Source organism: Pseudopodoces humilis, chromosome 11 (genome assembly GCF_049639895.1).
Source record: "Pseudopodoces humilis isolate 2021_Gansu_Grassland_sample_001 chromosome 11, ASM4963989v1, whole genome shotgun sequence".
In the NCBI taxonomy this organism is placed as follows: Eukaryota; Metazoa; Chordata; class Aves; order Passeriformes; family Paridae; genus Pseudopodoces; species Pseudopodoces humilis.
In genome coordinates, this window is record NC_142210.1 from 21,241,814 (window position 1) to 21,260,838 (window position 19,025).

General features: G+C 41.6%; 2 protein-coding genes across 5 annotated transcripts in view; one reads left to right on the forward strand and one right to left on the reverse strand.

Moving 5' to 3' along the window:
• PHC3 (polyhomeotic homolog 3) overlaps positions 1 to 8,955 on the forward strand; it is a 28,982-nt gene extending 20,027 nt beyond the window's left edge. For 2 of the 4 annotated variants that reach the window (XM_005525102.3, XM_014254410.2), the window contains exon 15: positions 641 to 8,955. In XM_005525102.3, coding sequence (XP_005525159.2) covers positions 641 to 795 — 155 coding nt within the window. In that variant the 3' untranslated portion in view covers positions 796 to 8,955. The remainder of the gene's footprint in view (positions 1 to 640) is intronic. The other 2 variants (XM_088060842.1, XR_001331603.2) reach the window with 2 other exon arrangements.
• Positions 8,956 to 10,000: 1,045 nt separating this feature from the next.
• GPR160 (G protein-coupled receptor 160) lies at positions 10,001 to 12,012 on the reverse strand. Its single transcript, XM_014254412.2, has 2 exons — positions 11,916 to 12,012; positions 10,001 to 11,437 (listed from the first exon to the last, which is right to left on the reverse strand). The coding sequence occupies exon 2, from the start codon at positions 11,381 to 11,383 to the stop codon at positions 10,364 to 10,366; it is 1,020 nt and encodes a 339-aa protein (XP_014109887.1). The 5' UTR covers positions 11,384 to 11,437; positions 11,916 to 12,012; the 3' UTR covers positions 10,001 to 10,363.
• Positions 12,013 to 19,025: the final 7,013 nt, after the last annotated feature.

A 19,025-nucleotide genomic window follows, 5' to 3' on the forward strand; every position in this document is an offset into this window, starting at 1 on the left:
GAGTTTAACATGGGGAAAAAAGATCCAACCATTTTAAAGTTGCACTTGTGAAGTGAATTACTGCTATGTGTAGAATATTCACTCTGATAACTAATGATAAATATCTCCATGAGATACTTGTGCCAAAGCCCATACATCAAAACTTTGTTTCCTTAGTTCAGTGGTGTAACACACAGATGGAATTAACTCCTTTTGGAAATTGTAGCTATTTGGATGTTCTCAGTGCACATAGCAGTATAATATAGTTATCTTTTATACAATTAGATAATAATATCTTTTTATTGCTGGAAAGAACCCACTTAATTATGTTCCTGATTGCTATTTCAGTGCTGTTTACCCAATCACTTCCAATGATGAGAGGTTGTTCCTCTTAATGAAATGAAAATTCTGTCTTTGCTGGGACTTGAAATTCCCAATGAGTAGTTCTCCAAGAACTACAGTGTAATTAGAGGCTGTAGTAAAGATTACTTTCATATTATTTCAAAATTCCCATCATAATATTGAACTCTTGCATATAATTTAGGTTCAACAAGCTAAAGGGATGGGCACTGGAAAATGTGTAGCTGAAAAGATCTGGTGTGGATAAAATCATTTGAGCTAAGAATGGACATTTCTTAATCATATTTTTTATTACCTTTAGGTTGTCAAGATATTGCAGATGAATTTAGAGCACAAGAAATTGATGGACAAGCTCTCCTCTTGTTGAAGGAGGATCACCTTATGAGTGCAATGAATATTAAGCTTGGACCTGCATTGAAAATCTGTGCACGTATCAATTCCTTGAAAGAATCCTAGGAGGTGAACATGAAGGTTTAAACAACAGTTTCTCAGTGACAGAACCGACAGTAATATGCCAACATCTTCACTGTGGCATGAGTGTTACTGTGATGTTTTGTTAAGTAGGTGGGGCTCTCCTCACATAAAGACTTTAAACTGTTCCTTTGATTATACCGGGAGTCCTCTGTAGTTTTCAACAACTAATAGGTTTATAGTAAAACCTGAGTAATGCTTTGAGTTGAATTTTTTCATGGAAAAACATGAAGTGAAATATGCTGTGATAGGTTAGGTATTCCCCAACATGTACTTCATCTTATGAGTTATGATTAATATCCCAGTCCCCACCCCAATCTAGACACCATTTAAATTGTGTTGCTGTATTTTGAAAGACTTTTCCCACATACAGCAGTGTTTGGACTGAACTAACAGAAGTGTCCACAGGCCCTGTGGAAGCACTAGTACCAGTAAAATGCTATGCATTTAGTTGTGCTCTCTGAGTTTGTTTTAGTCTTGAGCAAATTGTTTGTAAGGGGTAGGTTGGCAGCTGGTTTTCCTCATGTAGGCTTATCCTCATCTCTGCCACTATAGTATTCTCTTGAAGTCTGTAAAATACCATAAACCATGTAGATGTCTCACCAAAATCCTCGTGATCAGGCTACTGACACTCCTGCCAGAGGTAACTGAAGCACATGTTACTTTACTCTGAATGCTGCTATGCACTAAGGGGGCATTAAGTGTTAGGTTTGGAGTTTCACATGCTGCTAGTTAAGCTAGACCAGCAGTTCTCAAATGGGGGTTCAGAGTGGACCCTGAGGAAGTGTGTAAGCACTTGGGGTCAGGTTCCCAAATGCCTTGGTGTGAGGGGCTGAAAACTGCAGCCAGGACCAGCTCATGTTGAGACAAGTTGCTTTAGAGTTGGGGTAGAGAAGGGACAGCATAGCCCAGATGTTCTTTTTCCTGATACCTCTTCTAACATGTCTTTTCCCTGTAGCGCATTCTCGTTGCCTCATTGGAAGCTTCCAAGCACCTTTTCCTTATCCAGGGGCCAGTGTGAGCTGTGCTGGCTGTTCTCTGAGGAAGGAACAGTGAGGCCACCCTCAGAGCTTGTGCAGGAGTAGCTGCTGCTGCCATGAGGGAGCCTGGAGCTTCAGGTCAGCAGGAGGAATGCCAGCGTTGGCAACTCTGGGAGAATTATGCAGTGGCCCTGATTTGTCCCTCTGGCAAGAGATTTTGTCTTGGATGCTACAGACCCCAGTGGTGGGATTTTAGTGTTCCACTCCATCTTCCCTCTCACACTCTGTGGAGCAAATACATTTCTCCAGTTACTGATGCTCTTGGAAGCTGCTTTGAGGCAGCAGCACCTTCTTGGCCTTTGGTTCCCCACCACCTGTGCATGGATGCTCATGGATGCATTTTGTACTTCTGTTCCCTCCCTTTTGCAGCTCCACTCCCCTTATGTACAGACCTGGATTCCTAAGCTCTTGTTTAGGGAAAGAAGGGTACATGTGCTGATAGTCATTGTGTATATTTGAATTAAATATGTGTATGTGTCTGCAAATAATGTATTTTTTGTATTTTATGCAAATTAATGCATAATATATGATTGTGTAGGGAGGTATTCAGGGGCCTGTACAGTATACCTAAGGAGAAAAGGAACTGACCTAAAGTTTGAGAACTGCTGCCCTAGATCAAAAGGAGTCAATGCACATACACTGGCTGAAAGGCAGGTTTGTGACAGACAGATTAATATGTATATTATTTAACTGATGACCTTAAAGAGTAAATTTGGATTACAGAAAAATCTGTGCTTTATTTTCCTTTAATTAGACTATTGCTTTGTTTCCACTAACAGATTTTCTACCATTACCTTCTGGAGATCAACGTTAGAATCATTGTTCTTAATTACAACTGTTTGAGCTTGCTAATAGCAGATGTTATTAATGCTTTTATTAACCACTGAAGCTGCAAGTTAGGACAACACACTGTAGTTGCACGCTGGTATGTGGTGAGAGCCCTTATCCAAACGGCACCAAAGCTTTAGAGGATGAATTGATGCCTGGGTTTATTTTGGAGGGAAGTCGCTAAGCACTTTCTAATTTGTTTTTTTTCTGTTTTCAGTTACTGTTGTAAAATAAACTACTTAGTTGAAGCTCCAACGTTTGCTAATGTTCATTTGAAAAACATTCAAATGATGGAGATAGTGGGTTCCCATTTGTAGCATTTCTGTAAGATACACAGTGTAGCATATCTGTAACATATGTTTTAAAGGATATGTTCTGTTTTGATGAGCTAACTGAAGACTAAAGATATCTTAGATATTTATCCTTTGGCTTTTGTCTTAAAGTTTTATTATTTTTATACAGAAATCTCACTCGCTAATTTTTAATCTGTCTTCTGATTGTACTGTTCTTAGGCAATGTAAAAAGTAGGGATACATAAATGTGGTTTGATAATGGTTTAAGGTGTACTAGAAAATGTGGACTTAGGGGTCTTTTTTAGACCTGTAGTTAATCAGTGTTACATGCATGGGAATTTTATGGCTGCTTTAATTTTGCTTTATTAGACAGCTTTCAGGAGAGCTTCTCCAGCTAATGTTTGTGTCCAGCTCAGCCATAATCACTGCCAGGTGCCAGGAGCTCAGAGCAGACCCCACTAAGGTACATCTGGTCCTGTTTGTCTGGTATGTAACATTCCCTGTGGGTTTGGGAGAGCCACAGATAATGAGTTATGCTTTAAATATTCATGAATGCAAAAGCTTAGAATGTGGACCTTATGCATATTGAAAGTTTTTTTTTTCTTCTTTGGTGATCTTAGCAATTAACTGGAACTTAAAAGCAGAGGCAGCTATACTGACCTGTATTGATAAAGTGCACTTGTATGGGAGTGTTTGCCAGTGTAGCTGTGTCAATAAAATCAATTTTTTAAAAAAATTCACACTTGTATGTGAAAGTAGGCTGAAAAATTTCCAAGTGCAGCTGAAGTCTACTTGGGAAGCTTATGAATTTGCTCAAAAAAGCAATATAATACTTAGAGTAACATTTCTCCAGAACCATTTTACATACTGGCCACTTGCTGTTCAATAGGTGAGGTCTTCCCAGGCTTATCCTACCATTTCCCATGGCTTTCTCTCATGTTAGGCTGTACCCTCTTGCAAAAGAAGTATTAAAGATTTTAATTGTATTTTAACACTTGCAATGCTTGCAGTATTTCAGCTTCTATAGGAATAGCTCAGAAGGGAGATACATTCCATGGCTTTTTCCCTTCCTTTTTCTTCACCACTTTCCATCCTACCCTACTCCTTAGCAGAAACTGCAGCATTATCTCAGGGCAAGGCCCTTTTGCAGAGCACTGGGCTGAAGGTGGCTGTCAAGATTTCATCCAGTAGACTAGAACTGTGACACTTGTCTCAGCTTCAGGGTTTGTTTGAGATTTTAAAGAATTGCACGTGAATGATCAAAATGGGTGTGCAGCCTCCCCTGATCCATCTGGCTCATATCACTCTGCATCCCTGCTTTGCAGCAGGAGCAGGGCATTCCCCTGAGGAAGCTTGGCTACCTCCACTGACTTAAAGTGCCAGTTGTTTTGGCTTACCAGAGAGTGTCTGAAGGGTTTTTTAAACTGGCTGCATTGTAAATCCATTCTTTACCCATTAACCCATCATATTTTTCCAGAAATTAAGTTCTTTGTGGAGGGTAAAGTCTTCGTTAGATTTTTGTCCATGAGACATTTCAAATAGAAGATTTATGTGCTGCAAGCATCCATTTCCTCATTTCTTTCCTGTGAAAGCAGGTATTTACCCCCTGACTTCTACCTGTGCTTTGTCCAAAAATGAATCCAGCCTTTTGGATAGAACAGATGGAGTCCTTTGTAGCTGCAGATGTGGCAGAAGGAGGAAAGGATGGGATAAAACCAACTGTTTGCGCAGCTTTTGCATTATTGCTCTATCTTGAAGTGTAAGGAAATATTCAGGTACAAACCATTGAAATGTAATTTGAATGGAAGTTTGTTGTGAGACTGGGCTGGGTGTGGTGTGTTACTGCCCGGCATGGCAGCTACAGCTAATGCCAGTTTCAGATGGATGTTCTCATTCTAATATCACAATATGCATGCAGGAACTTCTGCCTCAAGAGCTCAACAGATTTCTTACACAGTGACAAATCTACAGCTCTGAGTGATCAAAGAATTCAGTGACAGCTGTGTTGAGTCCTGGTTTTGCAAACATCCCCATAGTTTATAACATGAGTAGTTCTGATTGTACTGAGACTGCTCCTATTAAAACTCAGTATCTATAAAGCTTGCAGGGTTATTTTCTCACCAGTGTTGTATAGAGATGTCCTGTTGTCATTGTTAACCAGATATTTCCTCATTGATTGTTTTAGGCTGCAGATAATGATTGTGCAAAACAATCAGTCTAGGACAGTTTTTTAATATTTGCCTAAATTAGTTATTAGAGATGGAGATAAGCTAATATTTTAGAGTATTTTGTTTTAAATACACTGTTCCTGTTCAATGCTGCATGGAACAGGTATGAGCAGAGCTATCAATGAGTAATTTCAGTGTAAAGTGTTAACTGCTCATAGTGAATTAATTTTCAAGTCACTCTTTATAGTGAGCTATAGTTTCAGACAGGAAATACTGTGAGGAAAAATAAATTTTAAATTCATTTAATACTTAGTTCATTTAAGATGAGCCTAAATTAAATTAATTATAAAAGAATTTGCCTTTAGTCATGAGAGTTTATTTAGACCTGAAAGGTTCTGTGTAGTTACATCCCCTGGATGGCTTTGCAAATGGTGACATTTGAAAAAGAGACAGTAGTGATGCTCCAGAAAAGTGCCAGGTGTGTGGTTTTTCAGGAAGCTTTTTCAGGAAGCTGTCCCTGGTCTGAGCTGATGGAGTTGGGGCCTGGGACACAGACTGAGCACCAAGGCAGTGAGCACACATTACCCTAATCCATGAGAATCAGCCTGGTTTGTTTTTACCATCTTCATCTCTTTGGAAATCTGACATTTCCTTCCCCACTCAATTTCTTAGAGTGGCATTTTGCTCTCTTGGGTGTCAGCTCTGGGGGCTGGGGCATTTTGTGTCCTGCTTTATCCCCTGGGATCCATGGGCAGCACTTCCACGTGTGCTCAAGGTCCCATCTGAGCTGCTGTGTAGGTTTGTGTAATCTCTGCATTAAAACCCACACCTGTTCATTCATTTGTAGGCTGCATAGTATTTTCCAATCTCTTACAGCAGAGTGGAAGGGAAAAAGCAGAGTTCAGAGGTGTGAATGTGCTGGAAATTTCAGGAATGGAGTAAATTCATAGTCCAACTTTTGTAGCCACAGATTTAACTTTTCTGAAGCACAGTTCTGGGAGCCAGTGTTATGAACAGAATTCAAATTAAAATTTTTTAAACTTCCATTAAGTTTTCCTGTTGAATTATCCAAATTACTCTGTACAGTAAGGACATAGAAAAATGAAATTTTAAAAGATTTTTTTCCATCTAGAAGTAATTGTAACTTGAGCGCAATTGTGCATTCATAGAATTGTGATCATAAACACTGTTGAAGTGCAATACATAACACTGAAGGAGCATTCTAATTGTGTTTATTACCCCATTGGTACATCGGGTTATTGGCAGGCTTGTGGTGTTGTTGCTAGGTAATAATCAGGGTGTCTGTGCTGATTATGGGATTAGGTTTGAAGCACAAATGTCTTTGATTCATGAGGTAGATTGCTTTGTGGGTGAAGCCTGGGCAGCCTGTGGAAGGCTTGTGTTGTCCTCCACTACCCAGCCAGGATGCTTCCATCCTCTGGTAGCATTTTGCAAATTCATTTTTGGAAAGAGCAGTGAGGGATTCTGCACACCAAATTTCCTTTTCAATTAGTCTTTGTGTTATAAAATGAACAAGCCAGTAGTGACCAGGAAAGATGTGTGTAAAGAAGGATTTTATCATTGAGTGCCAAATACTCTGTTTAGAGTTGAAAACACATAGAATATCTCATTAAAATCAATGTTGATTTGTAAGAGATTCTTTAAATGAGAAAAGTACAGAAGTCTCCCATAAAGGATTAACACTTCAGCTGTTGTTAGCATTAATATCGAATAATCTTACAAGAATTTAGGACTGTAAGGTGTTTGAATTGTGTAAGGCCATTAGTTGCTGGCACAGCACAAGAAGTGATGTACAGAGGAGATGTAGCAGTGGTTATCTGTAGTTGTTTTATTTCAGATATTTCCACCTCCCTGGCACAGCTTCTGTCCTCTTTGGCAGTGAAACTGTCACCCTGTTCTAGAGAGGGATGGTCCAGGCACCAGTGTTGGTACTGCCCAGAAGCACCAGGTTAAAAAACAAATGCCCAGAGGAAAAGATACAATTGTTAGGAAGGCAGTGGGATGGAGATCACTGCACAGTTGGTGTCTCCCTCCATGAATGCCAAGGATAAAAGTGGGCTTGCAAAGAGTGTTACCATTAATATGTTTTAAAATAGTCACTTGGCAGGCTCAGGCACCGCAGTTGGATGTTGGAGGAGACCTGCAGTGCCACTGTTGCCTCCTCAATGGAGGTGACAGCCTAAAAGTTGATGCTGTTTGGCACTTTTCTACAAAAAGTAAGAAAGAATAAATTCGACAAGTGATACAGTGATGTAACATCAATCCATCAATATTTGATTTGGCTTCATGTTGTGGATTCCCTGTAAAAAATGTTAAAAACTTCAAGTGGCTTTAGGAGCACTGCAGCATCTACAGGAATTCTGGCACGTTAGGGCAGACGGGGTTGTGTAAACTTTAATTAGGGCTTGGGAAGCTGAACCACACTGATGAATAAAACATGTCAGCAGCCTCACCCAACTGGTTGCAGTTCCAGTTCTATGCATGTTAGTGATTCAGAAGGGTGAGACTTACCATGCAAAACACACCTGAAATGAACTTGAAAATAGCTTTGCCTTCATCTGGTGTTTAAAAGAGGAATTTCCCCCTGCCTGCCAAGTCTGTAGGGATTAGTTATTTCATGATTCTGAAATGCCTGGTGCATTCTTATATTTGATGTATTTGCTGATTTTTAAATGGAATTAGGTTTTGTAAATATTTTGTCAGCCCCATTTCAGTGGGTGTCCAGTTTCTATAAAACCTGAAGAAATGTTGTGTCAAACCCCTGTGTTTAGCCATGGTTTATCCTATAGCATCTCCAGCTCTAGCTAACAGCAATTAGTTTGAGAGAGCAGGGAACGATTGCTTAGGGTTGTTTTTCCAGTTAACATTGCATGTGCTTTCCTACTTTTAACATGAAAAGAGAATTTCCCCCAAGTACATTTTCCAGCATAAAAAATGAAAAAATTTGTGGTGCCAAACACTTCAAACAATGTTGCTAAGCATTGCCTCCTCTTATTGCACTAGTTTTAAAATTCAGTTTTCGCTCATTTACTATCCTTTTGATGGCCTTTTAAACAGATTTTCCCCCAAAATCATTTTTTACTGCTGAAAAATGCTTGTCCCCTTTTGATTACATCACAGAAACCTCAAAGAAATTTACCACAGACTGTGGGTGAAAGAAGCACTATGTGGGGTGAAGTAATAAATCAAAGTAATCAGATTTTGATATGTTTCAGAAATCAAAGATTAATTTATGATTGAGATGTGATTGTGTATTCTTGTTGAGTGAAATACTGGAATATTCTTTTATAAGAAAATTTAACCCATGTAGTATTAAATTCTGCAATTAAATCTATCTCTATAATTGATATATAATGAAGTAAATTATTACCCAAAATTTAAATTTTACAGTTGAAGAGCACACAATGAACTATGTAAAAGTATAATCTTTACTTTGTGAATCATTTTTTAAGAAGCACTTTCCTATTACCAACAAGCATGTGAATGAATTTTAGATTCTCTCATTTGTTATGATCTGTAAAAGTGACATTTCTTCGATCTGTCTGTTAATGGGTAAATCCATCCTACAAATGCTGAAACAAAGCACCTTATACTATGCTGCTTAAACTTGCTTGTAATTGCACCTTTTGTTATCTGCAGAGTTTTCTTAATGAGTATTCTTGTGTGAAATCATTGTTCCCTGTGGGTCTGGGGGACAATTAACCAACCTACAGCATCATTTACTTAGTTTCTCTTTCAATACAACATTGTATTGTGAGTTTAGTGCTTCAGAAATAAATGCTAATTTCATTTGTCTGCTTTGGTTGTGTATAATTTATTTCTCTTATACAAAATCAAATTCAAGAATTTGAAAATTGAGAGTATTTTTGCTAGAAGCCTGACTAATTCTTTCCCTGCTAAAATAGTCCCACTTCATATTTAACTATTTTAAAGTAATTTTGTCTTCAAAATAAGCTATATTTTAATTTAAACCATTCTTTAACCTTGGGCATTTATTTATGTATAGCAGCTAACCTTGATGCTTGTTGCTCTAATTATTTTGTTTTTAATATGTTCATGTACCTTAGAGGAGCAGCAGAAAAGAAGCAATGAAGCAGCACCTCTCCTGTGGCCGTGGAAATTGCACATGTTGCACTGCTTTTGCACTGGTTTTGTACTATATAAAGTTTCTATTTCTGTAGGAGTCGTATCTTTAACTAAAACAAGTTATTTCTTGTTAGACAGCAACCTTTCCATCAAGCTGACAAAACCCCACATTTTAACAACAAAATACACTTCAAAAAGTCATTTGAACCTTATAAATACGTAGTGTGATACTGGCTTTTCACAAGTATTAATATGAATGTTATATGTGTATAATGTTAGATAGCTTTTGCTATGTCTTTTTCTTTTTCTCCTGCTATTAGCTAAAATTTAGGCTTAGGTTAAGAAGAATTTTGGACGTTAGGGTTAGGTCCTGCCTGAGCAAAGCAAGATAACCTCCAGTAAACAGATGATGGGGCCCAGGCTGCTGTCAACACTTACTGCCTGTGGAAGAAAGAACCCCAGCCCAAATACAAAAATGATAAAGGGGAAATTAAACCTGAAAAGTGCATGCTCTAAACAGGCAGACCCAAGGAGTAGCCATCCAAAATAGTTCTTGGAAAAGTTTGAATATGCATTTAACCATTACAGCAAAATGGTATAAAAGGAATGTTCCCAAGACACCAGGTGTGCTCTTGGCAGAGTGCCAAGGCACCCAGCCATTACTCTTTGCTTTATTTTCTGTCTCTTATTGTCTTTATTAAAACTTTTAAAATTTAACAGGAGACTGAACCTCGTTTTTCACACTTAGGTCAGCTTCTGTATGTAACTCCAGCCTTGAAGACTTTATTGCATTTTGTACTGTAAAACCTGAGATAATTCCAGTTAAAGGAACTGTAGAATTCTAGCCAGAAACACGAAGTTGAACTGAAAACTTGTCCTATATAAGCAGTGTTTTTTTAAACATGTAATTTGAAGTTGAATTCCCTGGCGTGGCAGTGCTTGCTGCCCACTGGGACTCGGTGTCCTGAACCGCAGTGCAATATCCACTGAAGTATTGCTGGACACTGAACTTATTTCCACGGAGTGAAGCTCTGGAGATGTTTCCTTGTATTGTCTGTAAGGACCCAGCCAGCCAGCATCAGAGTTCTTCTTTGCAGCCTTTTCCGTCGGCAGCTCATTAACAGTTGACGATTACTGCGCCTGGCTTATCAGCTGGCTCTGTGCTTTCATTGTTGAACGGCATAAAGCAGAATTTCCAGCTGACAAAGGGGTCTGTGCACCACCCTTCCTCTGTCAGCTCCACTTGGTGGCACCGGCACCAGTAGGCTGCTGCCAGGAGAAAGCTGTTGATGAAGTACAGCCAGGGCACGTTCATCTCCACATAGGCTGGGATCTGCACACCCAGGAGCAGAACCACCACCTGGAGAACAACAAACGGCGCCCAAGTGCCGAGGAAACACAGGAGGAGCCTGCTCAGGAGCTGCCACTTGAAGCGAGTGTTGTTGTTGTTAGGCACGTAGGGGAACAGCAGCACAGGCTGGCTGGAAAAGGAGAGGAGCCTGGCAGACAGCAGCATGGTTGTCACCTCCTTCCAGCGAGCCAGGAGAGCCGTGGCCAGCAGCAGCACCATGGCACACGACACCCAGTAGCTCTGCAGGCTGCCAGAGAGAGGGCACTGCGAAGGGGAAACACTGTTCTGCATTTCCAGCTCTTCAGAGACAGCGGGAACTTGGAGAGTGCAAAAAAACCTGGAAATCCATATAAGCACCACAGCAAATACATAAAGTAACTTCCGACCTGTTTTAGGGAATTGGGATGTTTGGGGGACGGTGGTGTAATAATCCAGAGCAGCCACAAGATACACTGGGTAAGGCAAAATCCCGTAGGTCAGAGAAGTGATCTGAGTGAAGAGGCAGATGTGGTACTCTGTGAATCGCACGCCCCAGAGTGCAAAGTCCTCAAAACAGAAAATGAAACAGATACTCAGCAGCAGTGCAAAATCAAGAAGTGCCACTGAAATGCAGAAGTATCCCATAAAATTGACTTTCACATGTTTTGGCTTAATTTGCAACATGAAGAAATCAAGGAAGACTTTTCCAAATATAATCAGGACCAACATGTAGCTGATTTCAAGAGGTTGGCTGGTGTGGGTGCAGTGGTACTGACCAGAACCATTTTCACAGAGTCTGTTGGCCATCCTCCAGTGGTGAAAACAGCAAAAATAAATATCACAGGCCACAGTGCTTCATATCTGAAAAAAAAAAAAAATAGTAAAAATTTATTTGTGTGTAGCTCAACCATTCAGTTCCATCATAGGAGCTACCCAGTTTGTTGGAATTTTTAAGGCTCCTTAATGAAGAGTAGAGACCCTCACTAACTCATCATTAAATTATCAACGACTGCTGAAATTCTGTTTTCTTTCAATTACATTCTCCAGAGTGAAAAGGTCAGCATAATTTACTTTTCTACCTAATGACCCAAGGAAAGGTTTAGGAAATAAGTTCGACTACGTTCCTTTAGAAGGCATGGAGAGGTTTTTCTGTCCAGCTGGGCAGAGGGATGGAGGTTTCAGAGCTCCTGCATATTCTGAAAAAATTACAGGATAGAAATCGTACAAGACACTGTAGGAGATGCTGCAGCACTGCCTCACAGTTCATTATGTTCACAGAATCTGCAGGAAATCGAGACTACAGAAATATCCTGAAAGCAGAAAAAGCATCAACCATCACCTCTGTTTCGATGCAAAAGTCCTGGAACTCCGCCGCCCGCGGCTGCCGGCGCCGCCCGCTCCTCGTCCCGGCCGCTCCCCGCCGGGCTCCGCCGCTGCCCTCGGCCCTCCCGGCGGGCTCCTGCTCCTCTCCGGAGCCAGAGGGACGGAGGCGGCCCGGAGGGCTCCAAGGGGACGCCCGGGCTGCCCCGGCCGGCCCCGGTACCCACCTGCGCCCGCCGCTCCGCGCTCCCGACCGGCGGGGCCGCCACCTCCGCCCGCCCCAGCGCGGGGACCGGGCGGGACCGGACGGGCGGGGAGCGGCGGTGCGGGCTCGTGTCGGGGGAAACGGGGCACAGCGGGCAACACGTAACATATATAACACATACACACGTATAACACATGGAACAGAACATGGGTAACATACTACAGCTATTAAAGAAACATATAACACACATGACACATATAACGCATAACATAGCACACATAAACACATATAACACACAGCACACATGACACACATAATACATATAACAAAATAACTGCCCTGGGGAACAGGTTCCGTGTGTTGTGTTTGATCCCCCAGCAGTGGGAGGTGAAGCAGCCTCGTGGTGCCCCAGCGCCGAGAGCAGCACGGTGGGACACCCAGATCCTTATAAAAGTGGCTGATAAATATTTTGGGTTCTAAATGAGTGATGTGTGTGGGGAAAAGGCGATCGTGGGGCATAAGGGTGCTTCAGCGGGAGCCCTCGGGTCCCCCAGGGCTTGGCTGCATGGGCAGGAGCACAGGACGCTCCCTCTGGGAGGCCCTGTGCCCACACGGTGAGTATTGTTTGATGTGTGTACAAAAGTATCAAGTGGTTGGCAGGACTTCTGAAAGCAACTAACTCTATGGAATTAAATTTAGATATAAGCTGTGATTTTCCCCCCCTCAATTTTTTCTCTTTTCTCTCCTCTCTCCTTCCTTATCCTCCTTCCATGGTTCATCCTAAGAATAGAAGAATTTGAGGGGGAAAATAGTTCTGAGGTTTATTAGGTTTGGGGTTTTGTATGGAAAAAAAGATGATCAGTACTCTGTAAAACCTGTCAGCTTAAAGTAATATTTGGAAGTGTTCACGTTGACCATAGTTATTTATCCACACAGTGTTTATTAGGTCTGTTGCACAAATTGGAGTATAATAAGGAAATGTTTACACCTGACAGAGGTATTGCACCTTCTGAGCACCCAGTCCACCCACAATTATCTGAATAGTGATGCTTTCATAGTAGTTTTCCTCTTAGTTCTAACCCAAGGCAAAGCAATGAAAGTGATTTTCCCAGTGGGAGCAAATAAACTGTTTGGATGTTTGGGTTTGTTTCTGTTTGTGTCTCTCTTTCTGACTGCAGAAACTGCTGCACAGGCCTGGATGAAGAGATGCCTGGATATTGGGAATGAGGAACCAGGAGGGGACAGGGACAGTTTAGACATTTTTTTCTGATGCTAAAAATTCGAGTGAGAGTGTGACCTCCAACTGTGTCAGCTCTGTGCTCAGTGAACCCTCACTGGGGGAGTTCCTCAGCGGGGCCCACAGAGCACAATTCACACATTACGTCCCCTGTTCATGTTGTGGCTGCTTCTCAGCTTCCCTTTCCCTTCACCATCTTGTGGTTGTTTGAAAGTTTTCTTTGAACTCACTGATTACTCTTGTTTTCTGCTCCTGAGTGCTTTATCTCATCTTCCATCCCAGAGACGTGATGGTACAAGATGGGATATCCTGGAAATCAAATGCAGGGCTTGGTGCTGGCAGGTCCTTGCTGAGTCAGGAGCTGCTCACTCCATGTTGGATAAGGGCTGCCTCTTCCTTCACAGGAAAATTTTCAGGTACTTGACAAGCACCAAGTAGTAAATAATACCTTCAGCCCATCCTGCTTGGTTAAAGAGGCTGCATTTATGTCCATAAGCAGCAATAGAAAGTTTAAGGAATTAGTTTATTTTTGCATGGAGGCAGCTGTGTGTAAAAACAAGACAGGAGACTCCTCCTAGAGGAGACGGGTACCTGAAATTGCAGAGAATCTCTTCTAAAAGCTGTTTGTGTTAAAAGCTCATGCAGTGGTTCTGTGTTGTCTGTTCATTTGCATAGAGGCTTCCTTCCTTCTTCAGGGCTGTTTCCTGCTGCTGGTTGCTCGTATTTTGGGTTCTGCTGTTCAATTTAATGGAAAGCGTAGGGTTTTAGGGGAAAGGAAGAAGAAAAAAGACCATCTCTAATTTCAAATCTAACTTGATAATTTCCTGAAAGAAGCAGTGGCTGATCAGCAGTGGCTGAGGGACTCTACCCTCTCCTCCCTGCTGTGCTGGAGCTCAGGTCACTGCAGCGTCTGGAGTCACTGAGGAGGAGCAGTGGGGACCAGCAGAGTCCCTGCATTGTCGCTGCAGATCAGCCAGGGGCAGGTAATGAACACGACTCCTTTACAAGGAGGGTGGGCTGTGCTTCCTGAGCAGTTAGAGCTGAGTCTTGGCTTTTCCCCTGCTCTTCCTGTTCGAGATGTGCTGTGCTTTCGAAGTTCATTGCTCCCTGTCCCTTTATTGTGTTGAGCAGGGGAGTAAATTCAAACCTCACCCCTGTGTGTTTCAAGCAATTTCTGTTGGAGTTTTGGACATCTCGAGCCATGTAGGCAAAGACAGGGAGATAAACGCATCTTTATGCATTTTGGTGTCACGTGTGGGGAAAGTTGCACACTGGAACTCCTGCACAAATGATTATGAACATTCCCACTCCCAGCGAGGGGCTGGGGGTGACTCTGGAGGAGGATGGTCCCCACAGCCAGGGGCAGTGGGCCACTGGAATGTCCCTGTGGAATGTTCTCTGGAACATTCCATGGGGATTCCACATTCGTCTGTGGGGTGAGTGCCAGTCTGACAGCCTTTGCCCTGGCTGTGCCTTTAACTGGGTGTAGCCCAGCTGAGCCTGCTTAATGCCCTGTTAGGGTTTGTGCCTTGTCAGCGCTGGATTACCAAGCCGAGCTCTGCCATGGCCGGTGGCTGTGGGGCTGCGGGTCCTGAACGGCTGCATGGCTCAGAGAGACACAGCTTATGAAGATTTTATATTTTTTAACAGAATATGTAACCAGTAAACTATTCAACAAACTTTATTTTAAACTAACTTTACTTTTAAAGAATGTTTACTAATGTCCCATTTGCAAGATGTTTTATTTTTCAAGAACCTTTTAAAAGCACAGACGGTTTGTGGTGGATCTTCATTTTGATCACTGGAGGTGCTCATCTTAAAAGTAACAAGTTTGTTCTTAGGAAGATCTTGTTGAGGAACAAGAAACACGTTTCCATAATAATTTTAATTTGAAGGCTTTTAAAAATAGAGTTCTAATTCTGCTTATTCAGAGAAAATCCAGAAAATGCAGTACAGAGCTGGTGTCAGCCTTGCTGGATTTTCAGGAGTGGTGTTTCCTTGGTTTTTGTCCCTGCTGTGTGTTGTCACTGCACAATGTGTAACCTTTCCTGCTGCTCATGATGTCACTGCAGTGTTGGTGGGTTTTTGTCTTTGACACAAATAGTTTTTCAAGGAACTGGAAAAAGATGGTACAAGCAAGGCCCTAAAAACTGCATTACTTGAACCAGTAATTTAAAATACCCAGTTCATGGTTTACTGGTCACTGTAACACAAAACTGAAATTAAGAGTGAAGCCAACATGGAGTGCAGGGTATGATTAGACTCTCTTTGTGTTGGAAACACCAGAGCTAAAAATCTTTTGTAACCTTTTAGGATATTACTTCCTCTTGGTTGACTTCAATTTTAAGCAAGTTCCGTTGTGACACTTTCATTTAGAGGGAAGCTAAAAAGGAAGGAAATGTAATTTCAATCTCACCCCCAATGTGAAGAATTCAAAACTCCATCTTCTGACTCCCTACAAACAGCCTAATTACTGGTTGAACACTCACATATCAGAAAGAGAAAATAAGAATTTACTGTGAAGGCCAGTGAGAGTCACCCTGGGCTCTGCTCTGTGTTTTTATTGATTAGCAAAGGTAAAGTGCCAGAATGTCTCTCTCCTAAGCACCCCCAGCCCTCACTAGATCCAGACTCCAGGGGACTTCCAGGGATCACAAGCTGAGCCTTTTCTGTTTGCCTTCTGTTGTACATGATGAGGATTAATGGTTGTTACCACTTGCAGAAAATCTTTGATGTTTATCTAAAGCAGGATCAATGTTTGCCCGGTACTGTTCCCTCTTTACTTCAGCTTGCACTGAAACCGTTTGCACAGTGCTGTTGCTAACTCTAAAGTAATTCCTCTCTCAGAAGTCTTTTATCACAAAACAATTTTTTTCTGTGATAATTATTTTCACATACAAAAAAAAAAAAAGAAAAAAAAAATACACATGGCAAAGCAAATGCCTGTGTCAGCCAGGCAGTAATGGACTCTTTGTGGACACTATCAGGAAATGTCCCTTTTGTTCTCCTGCACCTGTTGCTGAATTACAAATAAAATAATCCAATGCTTTATTAAATAAAATGAGTAGCCTAATGAAATTGTACCAGCCATTACCAGGAAGTCTATTGAAAACATTCAGCAGCTGCTTCAGTTTCAGTTCCCTGACACTGACAGGATTGTTTCACCCTTCTTCTTGTGCTCCGAGTGAGGAGGGCACAGTGCCTTGGACCACCTCACACCACTCTGCTCTTGCTCCCTGGGGAGGATTTGGTCAGAATCAGTAATAAATGATCCTCAACAATTAAGTACCTTGGACTTGCAGAAGTTAGTTAGGAACCAGTGTCCCAGGCCTTGCATCTGAGTGTTTTGCAAGCATCAGCTTCTCCTGACAGTAATAAAACGGCTAAAAATCTCCTGTTTGAGTCTGATTCTATACAGAGGGGTTGATTATGAAGGTTGAGAATCAAATCAGTGAGTCCTTCTCATTAGAGAAAATACCTCAGCAGCCTGAGGAATGCCCTGGAGTGAGCTGGGGGTCAGCCTGGCTCAGCAGAGTTAAATGTCACCAACTCCTTTGCTAAAGGTCTCCAAGAGAATTAAACTGTCTCTGCTGTATTTAAAAGTCAACACATCTATCACAGCAGTGCTGGCGAGTAGGTGGAGACTCTTTCCCTAATTCCTAACAAGAGCTGCCTTATTCTAAAGAAAAGGTGAGTCCAGCACTATTGTCTGTGCTAAGCCTTGCATGAAAACCGCTGAGAAGTTGCATCTCAATGGCTTTGGATCTTGGGAAATGTTTGATACAGACCTTCCTGTACAGAGAGTGTAACAAAGAATGGTGTTTGAACATGCATGATTCAAGGTTTGGTTTTAAAAATGTATGAGAAGTAGCTGGATGAAATGTCAGCCAAGGAGTAAGGGATACAGCCCTCCCTTCCCGCAGCAGCTGGGAAAGGAATAGCTGGGAAAGGGTAGAAGGAGCAGTGGGAAGACATGCAGGTCCTGAGCATCTCCTTTGTGACCACTGAGTGTGAGCAGGAAATTATCTCCAGAATCTGTCTCCTGCTCTGGTTTTGTGGTGGCTCAAATTCGTGGATCTACTCTGAATTTATCCCAGTACAACTCCTTGAAGAGTTTAGACTCAAATAAGTAGAGCAAACACAAGCTTTCTAGAGCTCAAGGAAATAATATATATATAACTTTCCTATTGGAAAATCTGATCTAATTCAGGATAAGGCAAATTTTGGGGATGAGAGGGAGGGGAAGGATTGGTCCCTGTTACAAAGAGCTGGGCTGGGTCATCTACAGTCAGGCCCATTGGGACCAAGAGCTCATTAATCCTCTGGGACACCCAGCAAAGGTAAAGTTGGTCTTTGTCCTCACCATGGCCTCTCCAGGGACAGAAACCAGGGATAGGCACCTTCTGAGACTTACATTTTCCACACTGGTATTTTTTCTAGGTGTTTTTTAAGTGTATTTAATTTTGCAAATTGCTTGTGTTTGGAGTGGGATATAGAAATTTTGGCATGGGGTGGCCAGCTCAGCAGCTGCCTGAGGGAAGCACAGGGCAGGGCACAGGAGAGGAAATAGGATTGTTCTGTAAACTGAGCCCACTTGAACTGATTCTGCCAACAGGTCCAGGAGGGATTCTAGCAGGACTTCCAACCACTGCCAGTCAATCACCTGCAGCTGGAAGAGGATGTTTCTCTGTTGCCCAGGGCTTTTGATGCCAGCTGTGAGTCTGGAATATTGCTTTGCTGTCCCTGTGACCCTGTTAGGAAAGAATTACATCCTCAGAGGAGCTGCAGAGGACCTGGCAAAGCTCTGAGGGCTCAGTGCCACAGTGAGAACTGCTGGGAGGGAGGAACATAAAAGCTAAGCCTGGCAGGTGTTTTCTGTTTCTACAGTTCATGTTTACATTGTCTATATTTAGTGTTTACATGGGGCAGATGCTTCTGCCACCCCTCCTGAGTCCTGGGAAAGTGTAATGAGAGTGAACTGAGCAGCTGAGATTTTCTTCAGTTTTCTTTATCTGCCCTTCTTCCTGCAGTATGATCCTTCACATGATGCTCAGTGAAATTCAGTCAGTTATTTCAAACAGAAAAAGGCCTAAATGAACTCTATCTATCTATCTATCTATCTATCTATCTATCTATCTATCTATCTATCTATCTATCCATCTATCTATCACCTACTTTTTATATGAAACACCAGAAAAATCTGCTGCATGATCCCCAGTAGGGGAACATAAATGCTTTCCCTGATCAGCTGCTATGAACAAACTTTACTGTTTGAAAATTGGTTATCATCCCCCCACAACTGTAACTTTCCTGGAGAAATAAGCAAATTCATCAAATAATAATTTTTACTTGTTTCTTAATTGCTAGAGAAAGATCTGCCTGCTTAAGAACCCAACAGGTGAGCTGAGGTTACTATATCTGTTCCACAGGAAACCACACTTGGGTGTAACATCTCTGAAAAATACTTATCTACATTAACACTCATTTGTGTTTTATCAGTAATTATGAATTTAAAAGAAAATACAGGAGTAATCACATCTTCTTGCAAAGAAAAAAACCCAGAAAATTATACTGGGAGGAATATCAGTAAGACCACTATAAAATTTTATTGCAGGAAGGACACTTTAGTAGTGGTTTGAATAATTTTTCACTTATATATATATATATATATATATATGTATATATAT

Coding starts and splice junctions, on each gene's coding strand:
- GPR160 (XM_014254412.2), bottom strand. CDS start 11,383: ATGGCCAACAGACTCTGTGAAAATGGTTCTGGTCAGTACCACTGCACC.